General features: G+C 36.8%; 1 protein-coding gene and 1 long non-coding RNA gene across 2 annotated transcripts in view; one reads left to right on the top strand and one right to left on the bottom strand.

The window, feature by feature from the left end:
• Bank1 (B cell scaffold protein with ankyrin repeats 1) overlaps nucleotides 1-27,724 on the top strand; it is a 282,791-nt gene that overhangs the window by 224,794 nt on the left and 30,273 nt on the right. The window contains exon 10 of the mRNA XM_047567484.1: nucleotides 8,020-8,088. Within this exon, the coding sequence (XP_047423440.1) occupies nucleotides 8,020-8,088 (69 nt within the window). The remainder of the gene's footprint in view (nucleotides 1-8,019; nucleotides 8,089-27,724) is intronic.
• Nucleotides 3,042-27,724, bottom strand: part of LOC124995052 (uncharacterized) — a 63,967-nt gene continuing 39,284 nt past the window's right edge. The window contains exon 3 of the long non-coding RNA XR_007110605.1: nucleotides 3,042-4,380. This is a non-coding gene — a long non-coding RNA (uncharacterized LOC124995052). The remainder of the gene's footprint in view (nucleotides 4,381-27,724) is intronic.

Raw genomic sequence — 27,724 nt, 5'->3', positions numbered from 1 at the left:
CCATCCTCATTAGTAAAGAAATAGAGTCAAGTGGATTAAAGTGGGCCTCGGATCAAGTGCTGTGTGTCCTATTCTCGGGCTAGGTGACCTTGTCCAAACCATTTAGCTTCAGGACATAGTATCTGTATCTCAGATGTTCTATCAGAGCAGAGTGACATATTTATCATTCACTTTGTAAGTTCAAGGTTCCTGTCTTTCCCTGGGACTTGCTGCCTCTCCCCTTTTCATAATAGGGTGCTGGTACACCCCTACAAAGGCAAAATCATCCTGACCTGTGCTCCTTGCTCCTGCTGTCCTTTGAAAGGAAGCAATGCTGCTTGTGTGATACGAATGTTTCAATTTGCTCTTTCTGTCCTTCTCACAGCAGAACATCATGATGTTCTGGCTCCTTCACCGAGTGAATAAAACCTGAGAAGGATTTTCAGCCCATCAACTGGAATGTTGGCATAGTAATGATAAACTTCTCAATCTCATCTTCCGAAGATTCAGTTGCTTGTTCTTAGTGAAGTTGGTAGGAATCAACTGTGGTGTGAACTGATATTAAAGAATCTGTATTACATAAGAAAATAAGAGCAAATATTACCAAGCACTGCAAGATTCTCAAGCAGTTACAGTGTGAATTGTTATTTGCTCCATTAATTGATGATGTTCTTAAACTCACTGTTAAATACTTCTTTAGCAAGATTAATTGACCTAGACCAGTAGTTCTTAACTGCTGGTGATTTGCCTTCAGAAGATATTTAGTAATGTCTAGAGATATTTTGATGGTTACAACTAGGACAGTACTTGTGGTATCTGCCACATAGAGGCTAGGGATGCTGCTAAATGTCTTACAATTTACAGGTAAGTCTCTACAACAGAAAATTATCCTGTCTGAAAGGTCAATAGCATCACTATTGAGAAACTCTGACCTAGATGATTTCCATTTTAAAGCCATGGTAAACATTTAAATTCTTTAGAGACTGGTCACTGAAGAAAGAAATCACAGTTGTGTCAAGCAGCTATTCACACACTCTCTTTTTTCTCACATCAGATTTTGTGAATTCACAATATTTTCCACCAGGACTTTTAATGTGTGCTCTATTTAACTCTAAGTCAGTAGCAATTAAAGAAAAATAAGCTGTGGTGAGAAATGTCTCCCTTAAGGAACCAGCAGCACGCTGTAGTTGAATTCATGAAGAATGTGAAGCCAAACGGAACTGAATTTGACTTACGACTTTGCCACTTAAAGTTGTGTAACTTTGTGCAAGTTATACAACAATGCTTCATTTTTTGTTTGGTCATTTTTGTTTTTGTTTTTAAGCAATGATAACACCTGCTTCCCAGGGCTTTCAGGAGAACTAGAAGTTCCATGGGTAACACAGAGCAATGGGAGGGAGATAGTAGTCACTGTGACACACCAAGCCTAGGAAGACCTGCCTCATCTCCCCAGGTAGTCTGCCTCTAGCTTCTTACAATTGTACAGGTTTCATGTGCCAACATGTCATCTTGCATGACTTTTCCAAAATATTCATTAACTACCAATATTGAATCCTATCTACAATGGGTGGGCACAGCTCTGTCCTTTTGAAATTGTCAAACTGCATTTCAGTAGGTGGAATCTTATTAGCAGTACTAGTAATGAATGGTTGTTTAAAATGAGCATAATCAGAAAGCTTATCTTAATTTCAGGGGAGAAAAAGATTAAAGGGCTAAGTAGTATTACCCTGTGAAATACAAAAAAAAAAAAAGAAAATGAAACTAGATCCCATTGACACATCTTTAAGAGAGCAATATTTTCTGATACAAAGAGGGAAGGAGGCAGAGAAGTAACTTTTGGTAATCCACAAACTTTACATAAAAGATGAAGTCATCAGTTTCTAGAGTCTTCCAATAGCTTCCTTAATACCCAAATTGTTTCTCTTTTAAACAAAATTTCATGGCATTTTTTTTCAGACTGCATTTTGATTCACTGTACACAAATGGGGTACAACTTTTCATTTCTATGATTGTATACAATGTAGATTCATGCTATTCATGTAATCATACATATACATAGGGTAATACTGTCTGTTTCATTCTGCTATCTTTCTGTCCCCCTCCCCACCCACCCCATTTTCCTCTACACCATCCAAAGTTCCTTCATTCTTCTCTTCCTCCCACCACCCCTCCTTGTTATATATCATCATCCACTTATCAGAGAAAACATTTGGCCCTTGGCTTTTTGGGCTTGGTCTGTTTCACTTAGCATGATATTTTCCAACTTCATCCATATACCAGAAAATGCCATAATTTTATTATTCTTTGTGGCCAAGTAATATTCCATTGTGTATATGTACACAATATATTCCACAATCTAGCTATTGTGAATTGAGCTGCTATGAACATTGATGTGGCTGCATCACTGTAGTATGCTGATTTGAAGTCTCTGGGATATCAACCGAGGCATGGGATAGCTGTGTTAAATGGTGGGTCCATTCCAAGTTTTCTGAGGAATCTCCATACTGCTTTCCAGAGTGCACCAACTTGCAACTCCACCAGCAATGTATGAGTGTGCCTTTTCCCCCACATCCATGACAACACCTATTATTGCTTGTGTTCTTGATAATAGCCATTCTAATTAGAGTTAGATGAAATCTTAGGGTGGTTTTAATTAGCATTTCTGTAATTACTAGGGATGATGAGCACTTTTTCATATATTTGTTGATCACCTGTATATCTTCTGTGAAGTGTCTTCCCAGTTCCTTAGCCCATTTATAGATTGGATTCTTTGTATTTTGGGTGTAAAGTTTTATGTTCTTTATAAACTTTGGAGATTAGTACTCTTCTGAAGTGTGTGTGTGTGGAAAAGATTTTCTTCCACTCTGTAGACTCTCTTTTTACATTATTGACTGTATCCTTTGCTGAGAAAAAGAGTTTTAGTTTGAGTCCATTCCATTTATTCAAGAAATGGTGCTGGGAAAACTGGAAATCCATATGCAGTAAAATGAAATTAAACCTCTATCTCTCACCCTGCACAAAACTCAACTCAAAATGGATCAAGGACCTAGGAATTAGACCAGAGACCCTGCACCTAATAGAAGACAAAGTAGGCCCAAATCTTCATCATGTTAACTTAGGATCAGACTTCCTCGATAAGACTCCCAAAGCACAAGAAATCAAAGCAAGAACAAAATGAAGTCTTACTGGAGGAGATTAACCCAGCAGTGAGTGGAGATTTGGCTAATAAACTCATTGCAGTGGCTTCAAGCTATCATTATACAGAATTCCACAAACCAACTGCCTTATTTTAGAAAGCCCCAACTTCCCAGATAAGAAACAATTCTCAAATAGAAATACTCTTATTTGCATGAGAAAGAATACATATGCAAATAAAAATAGTTTATTTTCTACTCTTGCAAAAATTAAGCTGTTCAAAGTAGAAAAAAAATTATAGTGAGATTTTCTGTTTGGGGAAAGGGTTTTTATGGGAACACATCTATCAGACTTAGTTTCTGTTGCAAATGGGAAAGAAAATTAATGTTTTCTCCTTTGGAAGGGAAAGCATCTCTTGATATTGCCTTTGACTTGGAATTTCTATGCCATTTTCCTTCAGGCAGGTATGTGCTTCCCTCTTTCTATCTCTGCCAATCTCAAGAGTGAGGTGTCACCACCTCAGTGACTTCCTATGTGCTGGCTGACCCTTCACACATTCTCCCTAAAGACAAATGCCACAACTCATGATTACATATGACTGTTTACCCTGCTTTCTTTTACCTCGCTCTACCTTTTCACAGTTAGCTCCAACATGGTACAAATTGAGGGAATGAGGGAGGGAGAACGGGACCGCAAAGACTTGATCTTGACCTTCGCTGGTTGTTCCTCCTGTCTGTCCTCTCTAGGCACTAAGGGCAAATCTGACGTGAAACCAAGTGAGCAGAACTAATGGAGGGCAGTGTGGGGACTTTGACTGTGTCTTCAGTGCTTTTGCACCCTCAAGACCCAGCATCACTTGGCTACATAGTTAGTAACCTGACATCATGTTTTAAGTGAATAATAAGCACACTGCTGCCACCCTGCACCCTACCATTTCCTGAAAAGCTCACAACACAATATATATGTCTATATTTTATGTCAAATCTCTAGTTATGAGACTATCAACAGTGAGAAATGCACATCTCTAAACAATATTTCACTTTTCACCTCTGGTGAGCATGGAACATAAAGGGTTTGTGGTTATACTTCACATCGTCATGAATGCTGTTGGCTGTTACCCAGATTTTATATCACCTGGGCCACTTATAAAATAGTTCAAAATCAATTTTATCAAGATTTTCTAAGAAGGGAAGCTCTGGAAGAGTTCTGTTGCTTCCAATTGGCCACAAATGAGGTTGGCGTGAAGAATGTTCTTGCAGAAGCAGCCTGAAAAGACAAATAGTGCAAGTGAGCTTGTTATATTTCACCTCCTCCTCCTGATTTTCTGCTAGTTCTGCTTTGCTTAACATTTTGAATATTTAATACTATGCTAATTTTTTCCATTCAATGTCATTTCTATTCTAGAGAAATTTTTACAAAAGTCATTCCACCAATATTTAAAATAAATGAGGCTGTTGTTTGAGACATTCATATTGCTTATGATTATTTTAAACCTCAAAACTTGTTTTTCCTTCTCTATAAAATTTTTTATGTTTAAAGGTAGTGACAAGAACAAATATTGTATTCATGTTTCTTTCTTCTCAAATTCTAATTTTAGGTAGCAAGAAGAAAATACTCACATGGTAGAGAGTCATAAAAGTTGACATATTACATAATTGCCTTGATAGCATTCTTTGAACACTGATGAGGTAAAATGTAGTTATAATAATACCCTACAAGTATTCAAACACATAGGGCCAGGAACATCTCAATATATTATAAAAATTTAACATTGGTCTGTGATTGAACTTTCTACTTTGTATGAGTCTAAGCCCTCAGATTGCAAATGATCTCTTCCTCAAAACATACCATTCCGCTTGAATCCATACTCAATAAAGATTTTATCCCACACCACTAAATCTGGAGCAACCATGGAAATAAGAGTTGATGGCATTTTAGAGTGAAAACTGAGTAAGACATTTGAGATTAGCACATCTAAGCCCTAATTTTATTGGCAAGAAAACAAAGGCCCTGGGGACAGGGAGGAGGAACAAATACCCTTTCCTATGTCATGCATGAAGTTAATGTTAAGACAAGATTCTATCCCTTCCATTGTGCCAAGTTGGTTACCATTCTGTTGTAGACATTTTCAAAACAGACTTGCATTTGTAGTTCATAAATCTTGCATATTTAGTTCAATTCACCACAAATCTTGCAAATGTAGGTATGTGTATAGGTCTACACATACATACACACACACAAACATACACCATAATCCAAAGCACAATTCTCATGCTATCGTGGATTTTATATTACCTCTTATAATAGTTGTGTGGGGTGGATTAGCCTGATAAAACAAAGCATATAAAGCTTTTTAGAACAAAGATTTTGCTTGGGTTTGCAATTAAAATGTTATGGCTAATATACAATGCGAGAAAAGAAAAAGTTAAAAATTCTAGAATTTTGTATCTATTCATGTATTAAGACGGATGTAGTGTACACTTAGCTTCAGTAATAATTTTGATGGACTAGATCTTTCTTCAGGAAGCAAGTTAAAATGGTCTTCTTCCCAAGGTTACCTCATCTTTTAAAAATACCTCCTAAACTGTGTATCAATGAGAACAAAATCTGTTTGGCAATATGTTAATTGATAACTGAGTTTCTATAAGGAAGTGAGGCTCATCAGGAGGGAGAAAGGGAACAGGGAGGTTTGGGTGAAGCTGAAGATGAATTAGGAGTAAATTTCCAGGCAGCTTAGACAGATAGAGAGGACCCTTGCACTGTGGGCTGTGACCTACTTCACATCCTGCTTTTGTAGAATTCCACTACCAGCATTTCCATAATCACCCACTCATAGCATCCCATTTTTATGTTCCAATATCCTACCCCCATCCTAGGCTATGGTGAACTCTCAACAGTAAATAAATACACTGCTTGTAAATTCTTAACTTAGCAACTCAAAGACAGCATTTATTTGTTTCACACTTGCATTTCCCACAAGCCAAGTGTTTGTTGTAACCAGAAAGTATTTCAATAAAATATAGGGTATAAAGTGATTTTTTTAGCAAATTAACACCAAGAAAACTGGAAAAATAATTTCATTTCCAAAGAGTCTGTAGGTTCAAATCTCAGCAGAATTCTTAAAACTTACCAATTAATGTACTTTTTAGTTGAAGAATTTATTGTCTGAATTTATCTTTGGATTCAAGTCATTTCTCATATTTAAAAACCAGACTACAGCTTTTTAGTCTTAAGACAGTCTCAGTTATATCTTAATAATATTGGCAAGAAAGCACAAAGAGTCTGCATGCTATTAAAATTTCAAAAGTGTAGCATTTTTTCGAGACTTTTAGAACCAGCCAATGGAAAAAAAAAATCAAGTACTGCTTAAAAAAATTCTTCTCATATCCTAAAATAAACTCACAGACCATATATCCCTCAATATATTTTATTTTAGGAAAAATGTAAACCACAATCCCAGAGCTTGAAGAAGAAAAGTGATTTTTAACCAGACATGTGATTTCATACATATAATTCTTCTCAAACACCTCATACTTTGAAAATACATTTGTATCTCCTAAGAGAGCAGAGAGGAATACCCTTTCTCTTGACTGCATCTGGCAAATTATAAGCTCAAGAAACAATTGTTCATATGATTTGAATTGGAGTACTTTTTAAAATTCAAAATATGTCTTCTGCATCAATCCCAGATATGACCTTGATATAGATCGGTTTAAAGGATATTAATACCGAAGCAGAGATCCGAGATGACCCCTGGGATGTCTCTCCCAGTCAGAGTGGTCAAGCATCATCCAGCTGGACCACTCCCACTCCTAAGTGCCTCAGGAAGTACTGCTGAACTGAGACGCAAGGTGTTAGAAATGCTCTGGGGTTCCTTTTGGTCTGCTCCCTCTGCCTCCTGCCTTCCCTTTAAAAGGGAAGACACAAAATGGAAAAGGCAGCAGTTCTGTAAAGAGCCAAGCAAGACATGGAAGTTCAAGGCTTGAAGGTCTAAATCACTTCTCCACTAACAACAGCTCTGGGATCATTGCAAAATTACTTAGCCCTTTTACAAGCCAGTTACTTCCACCTCCCTCATCTATAAACATATGAGGTTGGAGTAAATCTCCCAGGCCTCTTCCAGGTCCCAAACCCCATAATTCAAACTGCCAATAAAACATAAATGTAACTTTGGGATGTTCATTTTCCAAAGTAAAGTTGTAAATGGTCTGGACTTTTTCATTAACAAATGCCAGAAGCTATCTGGAACTTTGTGGGTGCTCAATAAATATGAAACAATCAATTTTATCTTTCATCTGCAAAATGGGGTGAGTAATGCTGACTTGTCTCCCAGAATTTTGTGTGAGAAATAATAAATGAGAACAAAGCACTTTTCAGATAATGAAGTAATTCAAATAAGCTGCTTTAATAGGTCTGAAGTCTGGATGGATGATGCAAGAATAAAGTGCCTTTTTTATTATTACATCTGTGAAATACAACAGTCTTTTCATCTGTTTAAGAAAAAATAGTCATTATCCTTGCTTATCGCTGAAAAGTCAGCTTGAGTAATTTCCGTGCAAATGGAATTTTTCATGTGATTTTAACATTTATCACTTTTAACAAAATGCAGCTTTTATCTTTACCTGATACCAAAATGGAATCATATCTTGATTTAACTAGCCTAATGAGGCATTCCATCAGCATTATACTACTCTGCCCAAAGAAAATGCTTTCTGAAATGACTGATAAACTGCACAAATGAGAAAATTGCAAATTTAATAATCCTCCTACTCAAAAAGAATACAATCAGGAATTATTACTAATGAAAATGATATATTGCATCCTAGTTTCCTGGGGATTTGCACTGGATGGGGTTTTTTAAAAGTGTTTATGGCCAATAAATAATATGTTCTATATTTTTTACAGTGTTCCAACAAAAGGCAGCCAGAAGACAATCTGATGATGACAAGTTCCATGGTCTTCCTAAGAAACCAGGTACTGACACTAAGTTCAGTCTAGTTGATAATCTTTAGCATTTAAAGAAATCTTATGAATATTGATTAAAGCCTCCTAGGATAGAAGTAAATGATTGTGTGTTTGATTAATTTCACTCTGAAGTTAGTGTCTTACCCAAACATAATTTCCACATAATAAAATCAATGCAAGAAAATTATTTTAATTAATGACGGCAGGAAATGGCCTTGTCATAATGCCTGTGGTGATGTTGCTACCAGGGATTTAGGAAGGTCAAGTAAGACAAATTATAATGTGCATCAAAGGTCATATTTTCAAAGACCTTCAGTGGGTAGGAGGGTCCAATGCTTGATCCTCCAAAGCATGGACTTTCTATGTTCTGCTCTGAATGACAAGGATTGTACCTTTTCCCAGTTCTGTTTTGCCTTCAACACTTGATATTTTGAACAATCATTTGTCATGCAGAAAAGAGCTAAAAACTGAAACCACAGAAATATCTCACAGAGTAGGAATATTTTGTGCTTCCAGTTTCCTCTGAAATACTTATCTCCTTTTGAAAAGAGAAACTCTAGCAAATTATTAATTATGATTTTTTCTGACTGATTTAATGTTCAAATATAAAAAGCATAAAAGGTGATAGAAGTAAGGGTTAACATTAGCTGATTGTGATATCACATTTGCAGTCCCACCCTTGAAATAATATAAGCCCTAAATCATGCTACCTTGAAATTGGTACCAGAGAACTGTTGAGAGACATTAAAATAAAACCAGAAAATTATTTCACAGCATTCACCCAAAAGCCCCATAGTTGGTCTCCTTTTGTGCTATTGTAGAGATAGTTAGGTGTAGATTGCACCAACTTCTAACACTCACTGAACTGTTAAGTACAGAACCCCAACAGTTCTGCTCCTGTGATACTATGAAATGTCCTTCAAACACAGTTGTGTCCTTAAATGAGTGAAGTTCACCCATCACTTCAAATAGCATTTCCCATGGCAACCAGGTTGTACTTAGATAGTTCTTGCAATTAAGTACATGGTGTTTGAATGCAGTACATGAGGAGGCTGAACTTTTCTTCTCCCATAAATCATTTGGATAGACTGTTTCCAAATTTACATGTATAAAAATCTATCTGGCAATTTTTAACAATTTTAGCAATTTCATATTTGGGGGGGATAGATCTTTTTAAAGTCTTATGTTATCCTCCCACTGTGCCTTTAGCTCTCTCAAGAAATCAATGTAAAACTCCATGTGAGATTTTTGTGCAATTAAGATCAGAGCAGCTCCTAAAGAATTAAACAAAGTAGATAAGAGTATTCCTATCTGGACTCCCCCACACATCTCACCAAGCTTTGTAAAGAATAAAGAGAGGAGATGCTTTGAGCTCTTTGGGAGAAAGTGTCCCTGAAGCATTTTTCTTATAAATTATTCTACTATCATGTTTTTAATTAAATTCAGTTGGAATTAAGGGAGATGAAAGAGGGTGACAAGTGTCAAGTGTGAGGAAGAGATCCATGGAATGCTTGATCTTATCAATTAACTTTCTGGGTGTTCCACAGAGAACAATGTAAGGAAAGGCTGCCAGTACCCAGTGTACCTGGAAGACCCAGTTATTATTCCTCCACATGAAGAGAAAAGTAGTTCCCATCTGTGCCCAAACAAAAGGGAGGAGAGAATGGTGAAAGGAAACAGGGTCCTAATTATACAATATTTTATGGGTTTATTAGTCCATATCTTATCACCTAATTTTCTCCATCAAGGTCAATTATCACTAGATTTTTAGAATTTTTTAAAGAGCAGGATACTGAATATTTTGATCACATTTTATCTGACATTTTTCTTCTTTCTAGATTTTTATATTCAACTTATTGATAACATTTTTAAATATTTACTATATTGAATTCATCTTACTGTACAGCTTATTATAATTTTATATTTATAAATTCTATTTGATGTAAGATACATATAAGTCAATTGAATAACAAACATATGTAAGATATATATACATAGGTGTGTACATATGTATGTGTACATAATTTTTTGGAGAAATGATCGTTGTTAAATGTTTACCAGCATGTTTTTTATTCAGATCCTACCATGTCAATAGTTGCAGGAAATGTGAAAAGACAAAAACCTCAATTAAAAGGCAGAGATAGTCAGATACAATTTAAAAATGCAAAGCCTACTATATGCTTATTTTAAATGATTCAGTTTACAAATAGCAAAACAACAAATACACATACACACAAATACATTATATATCATGCAAAACTTAAAGTGGTGTCTGAGTAGATTTGAATGCAAAAAGCACAAGTTGTGAAAAAAGGGAAATTTCATAATTTGAAAATAATCTATCACCTAGAATTTAAATGTGCAACTGTTATGCAATAAATGATACACTCTTTAAATATATGAGAAAGATTAACCTAGTTAAAATAACAAGAAAATCCTCAAAAAAAGAGACTTGATTAAAACTGTAAGAGAAGTTCACTTCTTTTGTTTTTACTCGGTTCTTTTTAGTTATACATGATAGTAGAATGCATTCTGATATAATTATACAAGCATGGAATATATCTTATTCTAATTAGGAACCCCACCTTGTGGATGTACATAACAGTAAGATTCATTGTAATATATTCATATACTGCATACACACACACACACACACACACACACACACAAGAAAGTTCCGTTAGATTCATTCCCCTGTCTTTCCTCTTTCTATCCTCCCTTCCTTCCCTGAATCCGCCTTTGTCTAACCCACTGAACTTCTTTGATTTATTACCTTATAGTGGTGTCCCTAGATTCCTTTAATCTTGGGCATCAGGAATTTACAAGAACCAAGAGAACATCAAGCCTCATGAAACATTAAAAAAAATCTTTCTGATGACTATAGTCTGCAGGGAAATCAGCATCTAGCATGAGACAAAGAAGGATAATGGGGAAATAAAAGAATTTATCCAAATAGTTTACTCTGTCTATATTTCTTAAACTGTTTAGATATTATGATTATCCAGACCATGGTACATACTAGGCATTCAAATCTGCTTATCACTGTATTAATGAACACTCTTCAGGTATCCTGGGTTTTTTTGAAGTAATAAAAAAGGAAATAGATCCTTTCATCAATGATAATCTCTTTATTCAGTGGGAAAAAGGGGGTGGGGAATTTTCTGAAATGTTTGTCCAGAGTCAAAGTTTTCTCACAGTTCTCTTAAAAAGGTTATTTAAGTCTTCAATTGTATGCTTGAAAGAAAAAGGGATTATAAGAGCCAGATATTTTCCCCCAGAAAGAATAAGCATCTCAGATGCCTTAAATTCAAGATTGCCAAGGGATTGCCAGGAAGTAATATTATGACTCAGCCAAGGAATTTTCCTGAGGAACAGAAAAAAAAAAATTAATTGGCACCGTTTCCATGTAAACTCAACAGAATTCTTCAACTCAATTTTTATATTTTGAAAAAAATATATATAAGGAAAAGTGCTAAAGTCTCCAGATCACAGATAGAATTTTCCATTTAAATACTTTTTTAAAATTAATTTTTCCAAGTTGGTTTTGAAATGAGTAAATGCCAAGAGGGCTGTCACCAAGCATGGTGCCACCACAACTTCACCTCAGAAATTGAGCCCCACAGTCAAGGGTGTCCACGAAAGAAAACTGGATTCTGTCTGTGTGTTTGGAGCTGATCTGTTCTGAAGTCTCAGTCATGTTAAAGGGGAGGAGAGAAGGGTGAAGGAACCAGGGTTCTAATTACCAATTCAATTCTATCTAAAGTAGGAATATAATGGGCATATTGAGTCATGCTTTTGAGAAAAAACAAAACACATTTTAAAGTCTATAAAGTTTCCATAAAACATATTTAGTAAACAGAAGACTACTAGGTGAGCATGTTCAAGTCAACAGGTACTAGAGGAAGGTAGGACTCCTTCAAGGACAAGGAAACATGTGACTAATTTTCCCTGCCTCACAGTCTAGGGCTGAGAGTGGCCTTTTCTATGCACATCAAGATCAATCCCATTTTACTAACAGTCTTACTGCAGATAGGACCCATGGCAACTGAAGTAGTTCAAGCCCTCATAACCAACTGCCTCCCTGTGATGGTAGATCAAGTGCACAGATCCTCCGCCATACAGCTCCATCACAAACCTCATCAAATATGTTATTACTACTCTCAGGAGAAAACCATTTCTTTGAGAGGTGGGTTTAGGAGGAGCAGGTCCACCCTAACCAGCTTCTAATGCCAGTCGCCCCCGACTCTAGAGGGGTAACAAGAATTTCTTGTAGAGCTTCTGAACTTTGATGGTCTGAGCCCTACCTTAGACATAGACTAAAAATTGACATAGTAATCAACAGCAATCTCAAAACCCATCTACAAAGAACAAATTCCCATCAAAATAAACTGTGCTTCAGAAACCACATTATGATAAAATTTACCTCTATGTTATACTTCAAAAATAACCAATAAAATATAATTTAATTTTTTGCTAGCATTTAGACAAAGTCTTGAATAAAAATTCAAATTTCCAACCAGGTCTTTTTGTATAAATGTATCATTTGTCCCCAGTGACTTTTGCTATTATCATTGTTTTTGTGTTGTGTTCTTATAATTAAGACACATTTCTCTAAAGCTGTACTTCTATCTAATGTGCGAAAATAAAAGTCATATCAAGAGCCATGTTTCCAAGAAAAAAAATAAAGAGCACTTATTCATAATAATAAATTCTGTTCTAATGGGTTAAAAAGCAGCACTAAACTGTCTTTGCATAGTGATTTTTATTTTTTTGCAGTCCCTGCCTACTAATTCTGTGTTCCAGACTACAAAGTCAATATTGGCTGACCTTTTTGAGGGGCATGCATGCCCACAGGAAAGATAGAGTCAGGGAACATATTTTTATATGTTCTCCAAGTGCCCAGTGCTGTGGCAGTTGAAAAATGTTAAATAATAAAATTGTCTATAAGAAGGAGACCTGGGGAAACGTGGAAGGTATTACTCTTATGTGGGGAAGAAAGAATACTGATCTCTGAGGTATTTTCACAGGCTGTTTTTGCCAGTACTAGATATATTAAATAGAAAAGAAGGAAAATTGTCAAAATGTGGTCATTTGTACTCCATAAAAGAATAATGGCCTCAGCTCCCTTTTCCAGTATAACTTACATTTCCATTTGTCATACTGCTCACAAAAGTTTTCTTGCTTTTTTATTTTTTTTAAAGTCATACCTGGAAAAATTTGTGTAATAGCTGAGTTCTTTCCTAAAATGGTGATATATTAGCAGTCCACGAAATGGCCTCTTTCAGAAGTAAAGGCAAAGCATAAAAAACAATAAAATTTTTAACAATCGTGAAAACAGAAACTGGAAAAGAAGCTTGCTAGAATCTGGGACTAACTCCAATTAATTCTAAGTTTGAAAAGTGGTGATTGAGACAAAAAAGGAATCAGTAGTCTACCGCTGCTATGAAAAAAAAAGCAGTCCTTTACCCATAAAAGAAGGTAAGAAGATATTCAATCCCTCCCTCACCCACCAGCTTGTAAAAGTGTTCTGCTTCCCAGCTTTGATCTTTCTATGTAAGTTCAGAAAGTTGTCCTGCCCATTGAAAGTGAGGTGGCGGTGGTTGGAGGTCAGTGTTGCACTTTGCTAGTTCTGGTACTCTCAAGTACAGCTTGGTGATAGAGGGATGGCATAGTGAAGAATTAAGGGACTTAATGTGTACATTATGGAAATCATGTCCCACCTCTGTGTGACAAAGCAGCATTAGATCAAAACTTTGGGATCTTGAATTGTGAACTGCTTTTATCAAAGTTCTAAGACTGAGAATAAAACCCAAAGGACAAATAAACATTAAATGTCTTGCTAAACAACGATCATGTAGATGTTTTTGCTTTTAAAAAGGATTGAAGAAGAGAACAAACACTATGATAACTTTGGAAACTTCTCTGGGGTACAAAAAGAAAATTTCCTCATGGAAACTCAAGATAGGTATCCTTCTGTAAATGATTTTGTTTATTTAATAAAAATCATTGACTGATATCTTCCTTCAAAGCACCAATGTGGGGATAATGGGAAACACACACACAGGAAAAGAATATTTCAACTAACGATTTATAATTGTTTAAATCTGAAACTTTTGATAAGTATTGAAACTTTTAAGAAAATGTTTGAAGCAGGAGAATGACATGGGTCAAGGTCAGGTACAAATAAAAATGAAACAGGTAAACAACATTTTAGGGTGATGACAGGATGAGATTAAACCTGTGCCATGAAGAAACCATACTGAGTGACAAGAGAAGGTATGGTAGGAAAAAGTAAGCTAGAAAGCTAAAATTTCAATGGCAAATTAAAATCCACATTTGTCACAACCAAAAGACTGAGACTGGGTACAATCAAATTAGTAAGTAGAGAACATATTGGGGAAGGCTTTGTTCACAATACAAGGAAAGGCTAGACACAGTAAGATGACAAAGAGAACAGAAATCCAACTCATGTGTGATAAGTGTTTTTGAAATAGAATCGAAAAATAGCCAATGACCTAGTTAAGCAAAGCTTTGGAGAGCAGGGGAGGGGGAGAATGGAAGACAGATTGAATGGATCCACTGTGCTCCAGGAAAGACTAAGGAAATCACCCACGTTAGACAGCCCCACAGCAAATCTTATTAACTACAGGGATGAGAAAGTAGACCTAAAGTATTTAAGAAATATTTTGACTTATGTTTTATACTAAAATGAACCAAAATCAGTTTTAAAACTCAGAGAATCTGGGTAGTCAAAAATTGAGATGACAGACTATTGGGTTTATTTGGGAAAAGATTGCAATTTAAGTTTATATCAGGTATTTTGCTCAGGTACAAAAAGTCAACTATAATAGTTGGTTGATATTGAACAAGCTAGCACTTCTATCTCCTCATGAAGGTATTGCCCAAAATATTTTCTAAGTTAAGGAGAGATTAAACAAAATAAAAAATTTGAATTGATGTTGTGGTATTAAATTTTTTTAGCAAATAAGCCATTTAAATATAGAATTAAATTTAAGTGATTGTTGTAAAATTATTTATAAAACATGTATGCAAAATACTAGCAATTAAGAAGAATACACAGGGCCGGGGTTGTGGCTCAGTAGTAGAGCGCTTACCTAGCATTGTGAGGCACTGGGTTCAATTCTAAGCACCACATAAAAATAAGTAAATAAAAAATGAAGGTCCATCAACAACTAATAAAATATTTATTTAAAATAAGAAGAATATGTAATGTAATGGATGACAATTTTATATCAATCATCTAGGTCAAATGCCCAAATAGTATTAAAATGTCTAGGAATCAGAAAAGAAAATTAAAAATGCCTTTCCATTCATTTTATTAATCAAAAAAATCTTTTTAAAATCTCTTAAATTTAAAAAAGTAACCCTTATATACAAATAAACTGTGCTTCCAAATCATTTAAATATACATATAAAGAATAACAGAATGAATCAAACACCATTATCCTATGTAAATGTATGATTACACAAATGGTACGCCTCTACTTCATGTGCAACCAGAGAAACAAGTTGTACCCCATTTGTTTAGAATAAAAAAAGAAAAAGAAAAAAGAATAATAGATATGTATTTAGAACATAAAATATATGTGTAGTCTTTGTTATAACCAAAGTCAAAAACTAAAAGTAAAGTCAAAAAGAAAAAAAGATTATGCAAGATGAGATCCTATTTAAGAACAGTGGTCATGACAATAGACGTGTCCAGGTAAAAACATCCTCACAGAGCACTAACATGCATGGAGAACAAATGGTGCCATGGAAAACATTTACATAACCATAGTTCATTAAAACTCACAGCTGTCTTATGAAGTAGACATTCTTTTTCATGATGGGTTGGTTGGGCTGGAGTTGTGGCTTAGTGTAGAGCACTTGCCTGGCATGTGTGAGGACCTGGGTTTGATCCTCAGCACCACATATAAGTAAATAAATAAAATAAAAGACCCATTGACAACTAACAAATATTTTTAAAAAAGATGGATTGGTTATCTGTAACCAAGATTGTAGCACTAACAGTGGTAGAGGTGACATTTCAAACCCAATCCAGTCTTACTCTGAGACCAGTGTTTATAATCCTCTACTATACTGTTCTCCCCAGTAATTGTCATTCCAACTATTTTGGCTAAATCCCTCACAAGCCTGGAAAACTACAAAGCATTTTAAACAGGGCTACTCCTTTAAACCCTGAGACAACTCTGGAAGAAAAGTATTATCTATCTTCATTTTATAGGTAAAGATGTTTACAAGAAAAAAAAAGCAAGATGATCTTAGCTAATGAAACATACATTAATCATTACTATTGGACCATTTGTTATCTTTTTAAAATCTTACAAAACATGATGTACAATAATTTCCAGCAAGATTGGGAATAAATTATTAGTCTAAAAGTATGGCTATTCCTGTTGAGGTTAGGAGCAGTATGAGGATACTCATTACCAATATTTTTATTTCTGGAAGGTTAGCAACTAATAACATATGAATCTAAAATTAAAAGTATATCTATTAAGAAAGAGGAGATTTTTTTTTTCATTTTTAGAGGATATATGTGTATGACCAGAAAATCTGAAAAAAAATTAATTGTTTTTAAGTTGAAATTTTTTTAATACAATTGGATATAATTCAGAAATAATTTACTTTTTTATATACCAGTATTATTTGTTTGGAGACATCATGAAAGAAAAGAACTCATTCACTATAGGTTTAAAGCACAAAAAGTATCTATTGAAAAGAAAAATAAAAAGAGGTGCAGTGGCACAAGCCTGTATCCCCACCTAACCAGGAACCTGAGGCAGGAGGATTGCGAGTTCAAAGCCAGCCTCAGCAAAAGTGAGGCACTAAGCAACCCAGTGAGACCCTGTCTCTAAATGAAATACAAAATAGTGCTGGGGATGTGGCTCAGTGGTCCAGTGCCCCTGAGTCCAGTCCCCAGTACTCCCCCCACCCCAAATTAAAAAAAAGGATTCAATAATTTTTGAATTCAGCTAAAATTGTACGTAAAGCAAAATTGAAATCAGAATGGTTTTCTGGGAAAACTTTGAAATAACTTCTGCAAAAGCAGAAAATTCTTGCATGGGTCACTTGAAATAAAAATGGTTTCATGCTTAAGCATGGTGATGGAAGTGAAGTGGATAAATGGCATAGCTGTTAAATGACGTTGCTAAACCTACACTTTCTAGCAGCGATGGCACAGAGAATGCTACTGTGAATCGCATGGGAGTGTAGACGCCTACACAAAGTCAATGGTGAAGAAAGCAGGATCGCCATTGTTACCTGTGCTTTTTGCTGCTGAACCAGTTAGCCCTCTGACTGACTTGTGCTTTCCACTTCCCCTGGGATTTTCAGGCTCCCTCATCCCTGAAGGAAGATTTAGAGTACAGAATCTGTTGACATCTTGTTAGTTCTGGGGGAATATACTTCTGAAGAGAAAAGACAAGTCAAGAAAGTCCCCATGGGAATCATAATGACTGGCCATAGAGCAGTTTTATGTGCATGTAAATCTTTCCAAAAGAAACTGTCTCCATCTCGCTGGTCCAAGATTTGTGGTTACCATCCTGTTCAAAACTGAGAGGGACATTAAAGGTCATTTCAGGACACCTCGGATGCTTGAGTCCCCTACAAATGCTTAAAATTTGCTGTCAGATACTTGAAACTTTTTCATAAGAAAAAACAACCCTAATTTTATTAACAAATCTGTATTTATATGGAATTTGAGTGTTCTACCTATTTCCCAAATCGTTGTCAATAGGGTCTAGATGCCAGTTTATTTCTTTCTTGAAGAAGAGTTCCCTGTAATGAGCAGATTTCTCCAGGGACAACTTCCTAAGCACAATTGGCAGGACTAGCTATTGTCTCCTTCTAGACTCCATGGGTGTATTTAGATTTGACAGTATTAACCCCTGTGCTGCCCCTCAACCCTGCCCTTTCTGTGATACCACAACAAGTGTGTTGGAATTGATGGACATATAAATGAAAAGGTGCAAACGAGTGAGCTCTGCAGTCAGGCTGGCAGCACAGCATGTTGTTCCAGTGACAATCCAGTGTGGCAGGGATTGAAGTAACCTGGACAAGAACACATAACACCCCTAAAGGCAATGGAGACCATCTTGTCATTAAATACCATGGTAGACAGACGAAACGATGAATCTGCACACCGTCTGCCAGTTGGTGACCACAGGGCTTCAGGCCAGGCTCTGGTGTTCCCCCCGCAGCCACACAGTGAAACCGGGCCATCTAATATTCTAACTCAACTGAGCAGGTAATACATGACAGGCTCCAAAATAAATGCCTTTGAAAAGGAAGGAGTTCACTACATAATGAACAATGATTTAGTTTAAATCTTTTAGGAATAAACTGTCAGATGATCCCCAGTTTACCATGACATTTAGAATTTGGTTAAAGTTCCTTTTCCCAAAGTCTAAGATGTTATTTATTCAACAAATATTATTAATAATATTAATATTTATTTAACTTATTATGTGGCAGACCTAGACTAAGTTTGTGCATACAATTTAATTTTTCAATAGAATTTTTTTTTAGTTTTTTTTTATTATAAACAAATGGGATACACGTTGTGTTTCTCTGTTTGTACATAGAGTAAAGGCGCACCATTTGTGTAATCATAAATTTACATAGGGTAATGTTGTTTGATACATTCTGTTATTTTTTCCCTTCCCCCCATTCCTCCCACCCCTCTTTTCCCTCTATACAGTCCTTCCTTCCTCCATTCTTGCCCTCCTCACTAACCCTAACTCTAACCGTAACACTAACCCCTCCCACACTCCATTATGTGTCATCATCCACTTATCAGTGAGATCATTCGTCCTTTGTTTTTTTGAGATTGGCTTATCTCACTTAGCATGATATTCTCCAATTTTAGACATTTGCTGGCAAATGCCATAATTTTATCATTCTTTATGGCTGAGTAATATTCCATTGTATATATATATACCACAGTTTCTTTATCCATTCATCAATTGAAGGACATCTAGTTTGGTTCCACAATCTGACTATTGTGAATTGAGCAGCTATGAACATTGATGTGGCTGTATCTCTGTAGTATGCTGATTTTAAGTCCTTTGGGTATAGGCCAAGGAGTGGGATAGTTGGGTCAAATGGTGGTTCCATTCCAAGTTTTCTAAGGAATCTCCACACTGCTTTCCAGAGTGGCTGCACTAATTTGCAGCCCCACCAGCAATGTATGAGTATACCTTTCTACCCACATCCTCGCCAACACTTGTTGTTGCTTGTATTCTTGATAATCACCATTCTAATAGGGGTGAGATGGAATCTTAGGATGGTTCTGATTTGCATTTCTCTTACTAGAGATGTTGAACATTTTTTCATATGTTTGTTGATTGCTTGTAGATCTTCTTCTGTGAAGTGTCTGTTCATTTCCTTAGCCCATTTGTCGATTGGGTTATCTGTATTCTTGGTGTAGAGTTTTTTGAGTTCTTTATAGATTCTGGAGATTAGTGCTCTATCTGAAGTATGATTGGCAAAGATTTTCTCCCACTCTGTAGGCTCTTTCTTCGCATTGCTGATAGTTTTCTTTGCTGAGAGAAAGCTTTTTAGTTTGAATCTATCCCAGTTATTGATTCTAGCTTTTATTTCTTGAGCTATGGGAGTCCTGTTGAGGAAGTCTGGTCCTAAGCCTACATGTTGAAGATTTGGACCTACTTTTTCTTCTATAATCTGCAGGGTCTCTGGCCTCATTCCGAGGTCCTTAATCCATTTTGAGTTTAGTTTCGTACATGGTGAGAGATATGGGTTTAGTTTCATTCTGTTGCATATGGATTTCCAATTCTCCCAGCACCATTTGTTGAAGAGGCTATCTTTTCTGCATTGCACATTTTTGGCACCTTTGTCTACTATGAGACAATTGTATTTATTTGGGTTTGTGTTCATGTCCTCTATTCTGTATGATTGATCTACCGTCTATTTTGGTACCAATACCATGCGGTTTTTGTTACTATTGCTTTGTAGTATGAAACCTGTTGATGTCTTCAAATTTTTCTGTTTTGTTGGAGTATAGATTTTCAAAATAGCTTCTAATTATGTTTTCTATTTCAATCGTTCTAGTATTGCAATACCCCCAGCTTGCTTCAGCTATTCTGGGTTTCTTATTCTTCCAGATGAATTTCATGATTGCTTGCTCTATTTCTGTAAGGTACATCATTGGGATTTTAATTGGAATTGCATTGAATCTGTAAAGCACTTTTGGTAGTATGGCCATTTTGACAATATTAATTCTGCCTATCCAAGAACATGGGAGATCTTTCCATCTTCTAAGGTTTTCTTTAATTTCTTTCTTTAGTGTTCTGTAGTTCTCATTGTAGAGGTCTTTCACCTCTTTTGTGAGATTGATTCCCAAGTATTTTATTTTTTTCAAAGCTATTGTGAATGGGGTAGTTTTCTTAATTATTCTTTGCAAAGATTCATCACTTATGTAAAAAAATGCATTAGATTTATGAGCATTGATCTTATATCCCGCTACTTTACTGAATTCATTTATGAGTTCTAAAAGTTTTCTGGTGCAATTTCCTGGTTCCTATAAGTATATAATCATATCATCAGCAAATAGGGATAGTTTGAGTTCTTCTTTTCCTATTCGTATCCCTTTAATTTCTTTGGTCTGTCTAATTGCTCTGGCTAGAGTTTCAAGGACAATATTGAATAGAAGTGGTGAAAGGGGGCATCCCTGCCTTGTTCCAGTTTTTAGAGGGAAAGCTTTCAGTTTTTCACCATTTAGAATGATATTAGCCATGGGCTTAGCGTAGATGGCCTTTACAATGTTAAGGAATGTTCTCACTATCCCTATTTTTTCTAGGGTTTTGAGCATAAAGGGGTGCTGTATTTTATCAAATGCTTTTTCTGCATCTATTGAAATAATCATGTGATTCTTGACTTTAAGTCTATTGATATGGTGAATTACATTTATTGATTTCCTGATGTTGAACCAACCTTGCATCCCTGGGATGAAACCCACTTGATCATGGTGCACTATCTTTTTAATATGTTTTTGTATGCGATTTGCTAAAATTTTGTTGAGAATTTTTGCGTCGATGTTCATTAAGGATATTGGTCTGAAATTTTCTTTCCTCTATGTGTCTCTGTCTGGTTTAGGTATCAGGGTAATATTGGCTTCATAGAATGAGTTTGGGAGGATTCCCTCCTCTTCTATTTTATGGAATACTTTGAGAAGTATTGGAATGAGCTCTTCTTTAAAGGTTTTGTAGAACTCTGCTGAGAACCCATCTGGTCCTGGACTTTTCTGTGTTGGTAGGCTTTTGATGACTTCTTCTATTTCATTACTTGAAATTGGTCTATTTAAATTGTGTATGTCCTCCTCGTTCAGTTTAGGCAATTCATATGTCTCTAGAAACCTGTTGATGTCTTCAAAATTTTCTGTTTTGTTGAAGTACAGATTTTCGAAATAGCTTCTAATTATGTTTTGTATTTCAATCATGTCTGTTGTGATATTTACTTGTTCATTCTGAATTTTAGTGATTTGGGTTTTCTCTCATTTTCTCTTTGTTAGTGTGGCTAAGGGATTATCAATTTTGTTTATGTTTTCAAAGAACCAACTATTTATTTTGTCAATTTTTTGTATTGTTTCTTTTGTTTCAATTTCTTTGATTTCAGCTCTGAGTTTAACTATTTCCTGTCTTCTACTACTTTTGGTATTTGTCTGTTGTTCTTTTTCTAGGGCTTTGAGCTGTAGTGTTAGGTCGTTTATTTGTTGAGTTTTATTTCTTTTATTGAATGCGCTCCATGAAATAAATTTTCGTCTGAGTACTGCTTTCATAGTGCCCCAGAGATTTTGATATGTTTCTTTGTTCTCATTTACCTCTGAGAATTTTTTTAATTTCCTGCCTAATATCTTCTGTTATCCATACATCATATAATAGCATATTGTTTAATCTCTAGGTGTTGGAGTAGTTTCTGTTTTTTACTCTTTCATTTATTTCTAATTTCAATCCATTATGATCTGATAGAATACAAGGTAGTGTCTCTACCTTCTTGTATTTGCTAACATTAGCTTTGTGGAATAATATATGGTCTATTTTAGAGAAGAATCCATGTGCTGCTGAGAAGAAAGTGTATTCGCTCCTCTTTGAATGGAATATTATATAAATGTCGGTTAAGTCTAAATTATCAATTGTGTTATTGAGATCTATGGTTTCTTTGTTCAATTTTTGTTTGGAAGATCTGTCCAGTGGTGAGAGAGGTGTGTTAAAATCACCTAGTATTATTGTGTTATGGTCTATTTGGTTTCTGAAATTGAGAAGGATTTGTTTGACATACATGGATGAGCCACTGTTTGGGGCATAGATATTTATGATTGTTATGTCTTGCTGATTTATGCTTCCCTTAAGCAGTATGAAATGTCCTTCTTTATCCCTTCTGACTAACATTGGCTTGAAGTCCACATTATCTGAAATGAGGATGGATATCCCAGCTTTTTTGCTGTGTCCATGTGCATGGTATGTTTTTCCCCATCCTTTTACCTTTAGTCTATGGGTATCTCTTTCTATGAGGTGAGTCTCTTGCAGGCAACATATTGTTGAATCTTTCTTTTTAATCCAATCTGCCAGTCTATGTCTTTTGACTGATGAGTTAAGGCCATTAAAATTCAGGGTTATTATTGAGATGTGATTTGTACTCCTGGTCATTTGGCTCATTTGTTTAATTTATTTATTTTTTTGACACGATTTGGTTCCTCCTTTATTTGACAATTCCTTTAAGATAGTTCCTCCCTTTGCTGATTTGCTTCTTTGTTTTTCACCTCTTCCTCATGGAATATTTTGCTGAGAATGTTCTGTAATGCCAGCTTTCTTTTTGTAAATTCTTTTAACTTTTGTTTATCATGGAAGAAATTTATTTCATCGTCAAATTTGAAGGTAAGTTTTGCTGGGTATAAGATTCTTGGTTGGCATCCATTTTCTTTCAGGGCTTGAAAAATGTTGTTCCAGGTCCTTCTAGCTTTTAGAGTCTGGATTGAAAAATATGCTGATATCTGTATTGGTTTCCCCCTGAATGTAATTTGGTTCTTTTCTCTCACAGTCTTTAAAATTCTGTCTTTATTTTGTATGTTCGTATTTTCATTATAATGTGCCTTGGTGTGGGTCTGTTTTAATTTTGTGTATTTGGAGTCCTATAAGCCTCTTGAACTTGATTTTCCATTTCATTCTTCAGATTTGGGAAATTTTCTGATATTATTTCATTGAATAGATTGTTCATTCCTTTGGTTTGTTTCTCTAAGCCTTCCTCAATCCCAATAATTCTCAAATTTGACCTTTTCATGATATCCCATAGTTCTTGGAGATTCTGTTCATGATTTCTTACCATCTTCTCTGTTTGGTGAACTTTGTTTTCAAGGTTAAGTATTTTGTCTTCAATATCTGAGGTTCTGTCTTCCAGTGTTCTATCCTATTGGTTATGCTTCCTATGGAGTTCTTAATTTGGTTTATTGTTTCCTTCATTTCAAGGATTTCTGTTTGGTTTTTTTCAATATCTCTAACTCTTTATTGAAATGATCTTTTGCTTCCTGTATTTGCTCTTTTAACTGTCATTGGTGCGATCATTCAATGTCTGCATTTGCTCTTTCATCTCATCATTTAATGCCTGCATTTGCTCTTTCATCTCATCGTTTGCTTCCCTGATCATTTTAATTAAGTACACTCTGAACTCCCTTTCTGTCATTTCTTCTGCCATGGTGTCTTTGGATTTTATTGATGTAACATCTAGGTTTGTTTGGGGCATTTTCTTCCCTTGTTTTCTCATATTGTTCAGGTATCAGTGGATTGCTGAGATATTGCAGATTTCCTCTACTGACTTATAATGTCCCTGAAGACTTCTAGTATATCCCCTCTTATCCTTCAGTAGCCTGAAGTCTTGGAGGAAGTTGATAATGTGGTGCTCCACAAGGAAGCTGCCTCTCTAGGGATGGTGGCCTTCAGGTGGGGTATATTCCCTGCTAGTGGGCAGAGGTGCCTCCACTTGTTGACCAATAGTCATCCAAAGGGGAACCAGGCTGCGGGCTGAAGCAAGGCCTGTTTGTGCCTGTGTATCTAGTTTTACCCTCCTTGTGGGAAAACCTCACCCGGCGGGGAAGACTCACCCGGTGGGGAGGTCTTGCTGGTCAGTTCCCCTCCTACAGGTTCCCCTCAATCCACAACTACCGCCTGGACTGGGCAGCCTTCCTCTGCAATGTTCCCAGGGGCCCAGACCTATCTCCTGGGCCTGGGAGCCTCGTCCTTCGAAGACAAGTCTCCTTAGGCTGCCTCTCCTCAGAGAAGCTGCCCGCAGTCCTGGAACCTTCGCTCCACCCTTCAGCTTGTCTCTGTGCGGCTCTTCCACCAAGAAGCTGCCTATGTCCTGGGACCCTGCTCTGCACCTAATCACCTGGCTGTGCGGCCTATCCTCTGAGCAGCCACCTGGAGCCCCGTACAGTCGCTCCAAGCCCCAGCAACCAACCGCACGCCTCTTCCTCCTCCCGGCAGCCTCCCAGAGTTCTGGTGCAGTCGCTCAGAGTCCAAGCAACTCACTACTCACCTCCTCCTCCTGACAGCTGCCCTTAGCCCTGGTGCAGTCACTCTGAGTCCAAGAACCCGCCACATGTCCCCTCTCCAGGAAGCCGCACAGAGCTCTGTAGCCGCCACTCTGAGTCCAAGAGACCCGCCGCACTCCTCCTCCTCCTCCGGGTACCCCACACACCCCCCGCCGTGTTCAAGAGCAGTCGCTCTGAGACCAAGCGACATGCCGTGCTCCTCCTCCTCCTCCGGGCAGCCCCCTGGTGTTCAGGAGCAGTCACTCTGAGTCAAAACAGCTCACCAGGCACCTCTTCCTCTGGGCAGCCGCCCAGAGCTCCAGTGGGTTGCTCCGAGTCCAAGCGTCGTGCTGAGCGGCCTCCTCTATGATGCTCCCAGTTGTCCGAGTTCACTGCTCCAGTGGCAGGCAGGGATGTCTCGTTGGGTAACTCTACTTCACAAAGTTCCCTGTGTTCCGGGACTACCATCCCATCCGGGGTGCCTCCCCAACGGGGGAGACTCACCCGGCGGCTTTGAGAAGGTCCCAAGTCTCTCAATATCTCCTCTTCTTGAATCCTGAGTCCTGGAGCAACATGAAATGCAGCCACCCTCTGGTCCACCATCTTGAATACCTCTCTAGAATTTATTTTTTTACTGAACAAATTTATGAGTTACAGTATGTATATATAATATGTACTAACAAAATCCAGGTACTTATTCATGTTTCCATTTTATTACTACTCTTTTGTTTGGAACCTTCAGTCTTATCTCACTTACTTGTTCATATCATACATATATGTGTATATATACATATGATATATATATATGTATATATGTGTGTATATATATATGTGTATATATATATATCCATATGATAGGCCATTGTGGACTGTAGTCCTTCCATGGTTCTGTGGAACACTAGAACTTATTGCTTCTTTTTTAGCATCCATTATCCAATCTCCCACTGTTCCCTTTCCACCACCCTTCTCGGCCTCTAATAATCCATATTATGTATTCCAGTCAACTTTTTTAAACATTCACGTGAGAGAATATGTGGTAATTGTCCTTCTGTGTCTGGCTTATTTCACTTAACATAATAACCTCCAGTTCAAATCATTTTGCAGCAAATGATAGGTTATTCATTATTAATATCTGACTAATAGTCCATACTGTGTGTATGTGTGTGTGTAGTATGTGTAGTCACACAGTTTCTTTTCCATTCATCCGTTAATGTGCATCTACGTTGATTCAATATCTTAGCTATTGTGAAAAGTGCAATAATAAATAGGCATACAGGTGTCTCTTTGGTGTGCTGATATAATTTCCTTTTAGTGGGTACCCAGAAGTGGGATAGCAATATCATATGGTAGTTCTATTTTGTATTATTTAAGGAACCACCATAATGGATGTAATAATTTACATTCACACCAACAGTGTATAAGGGTTCCCTTTTTTCCACACTGTTGCCAGCATTTTATTCTATTTATTTATTTCTTTATTATTTTTCGAGAAAAGGGAGAAAGAAGATTTATTGCTTTGCTAGCAAAGGAGAAACACGGGGGACTCTTATTCCACATGTCCTCTGTTGGAGTTGTAATTCACTCGTTAATTTGGGAGATAGTCATTTCTGAGATCCTCTAGTACCATCCCCAAAGTCTGGATTACTTCTTTCCTATGGTGAGTGTGTACTCAAGGACATATAAATCTGCCTAGAATGGGGAAGAAAGGTAATCCTGTCTCCCCTGAGATTAGGGAGAGGGAAAGATTAGGGAGGAGCAGGGAGAGAGGAAGAGAAAGAAAAATGCCCTTTTTAAAAATCTGTTGCAGGGGCATAGCAGCAAAGGCTGTAGTCAAAGCATAAAGTGGGCCACTGTTACATTTCCCCGCTGTCAATTTCTGTATTCCATTTCTATGGAAAAATGGGCAATGACATCTCCAAGCTGCTTCCTGCTAAAAGAGGGCGAAGTTGGGAGAAGTGACACAAAGTCCTTGTTCTTTATCAGGTGGAACGTGGACCGTTAAGGGTGTTCAGTATCAGAGCAGTCCAGAGGTCCACAGTGGCAGACGGCAGGTGACTGAACAAGGCATTCATAGAGCAGGGATCATTCTAAACCAACAATAAACAAGACAAGCAAAGCATTACTTTTTTGTAAACAACTAGCACAAAAGCAACTAATATTGCAGTCAGTCTATAAAAACAGTAACTCATAACCATATCAGTGGAAAACAGATCAAATTTACCAATATCATAGGTTGGGAAGATTTGTAGATCTCTGAGATCAGACTCATTAACTGAGGACAAACTTGCAACTCTAGAGTCCTTTATGCTCATTATTATTAGGCACTCCCACATAAGATCCCTTCCTCTATAACCTACTTACTTTTAGTGGAACTGACATAGTGCACATCTCTTAAGTTACATTAAAAAAAAAAAAAAGAACATTGTTTTTCCTTTTACATGTAGTACTATGCTCAGACTATACTCTCCAGCCAGGTGTTTAAGACCAAGTTGGTCAAAACTGACCTTGTTCCTTTCTACTCTTAAGAGTCTGCTGAGATTCCTCAGAAATCACTCTTGGGGACATGTTTGAAGCCTCCTGCCCTCTTTAGCTTTCCTCTGCCAGTGGTGCCACCTGCCAGGGTCAGGGTCTGCTGGCCATACATGGCTTCTCTTGGAAGCATGAGGGGCATTTCCCTCTCCTATGACCCTCCTCTTTGCAGAATGACTGGTTAACCTCCTGTTCTTTAGGGTCCTCTCAATCTCCCTCAGCAGATTGGGTGACCCAGCAGAGTTGCAGGGCCCTGAGAGGGGTCCCATCATTCTCTGGGTCCTGGCTGACCTTAGAGGGCAAGGAGCAAAATGTTGACTGCGCTTTCCTTCTTTGCCAGCATTCTTAATTTTAATTTTTTTTATAATAGTCTAGCTGGGATGAGATGTTATCTCATTGTGGTTTTGACTTGCCATTTCCCTGAAAGCTAATGAAGTTGGGCATTTTTCATGCATTTGTTAGTCGTTGTGTTTCTTCTTTTGAAAAGTACCCATTCATATGGTTTGGCGGTTTTAATTGGAATATTTGGTTTTTGTTATTTAGTTTTTTAAA

This window comes from Sciurus carolinensis, chromosome 10 (assembly GCF_902686445.1).
Source record: "Sciurus carolinensis chromosome 10, mSciCar1.2, whole genome shotgun sequence".
In the NCBI taxonomy this organism is placed as follows: Eukaryota; Metazoa; Chordata; class Mammalia; order Rodentia; family Sciuridae; genus Sciurus; species Sciurus carolinensis.
Note: the sequence above shows the minus strand (reverse complement) of the source record. Positions and strands in the feature narration are given on the sequence as shown.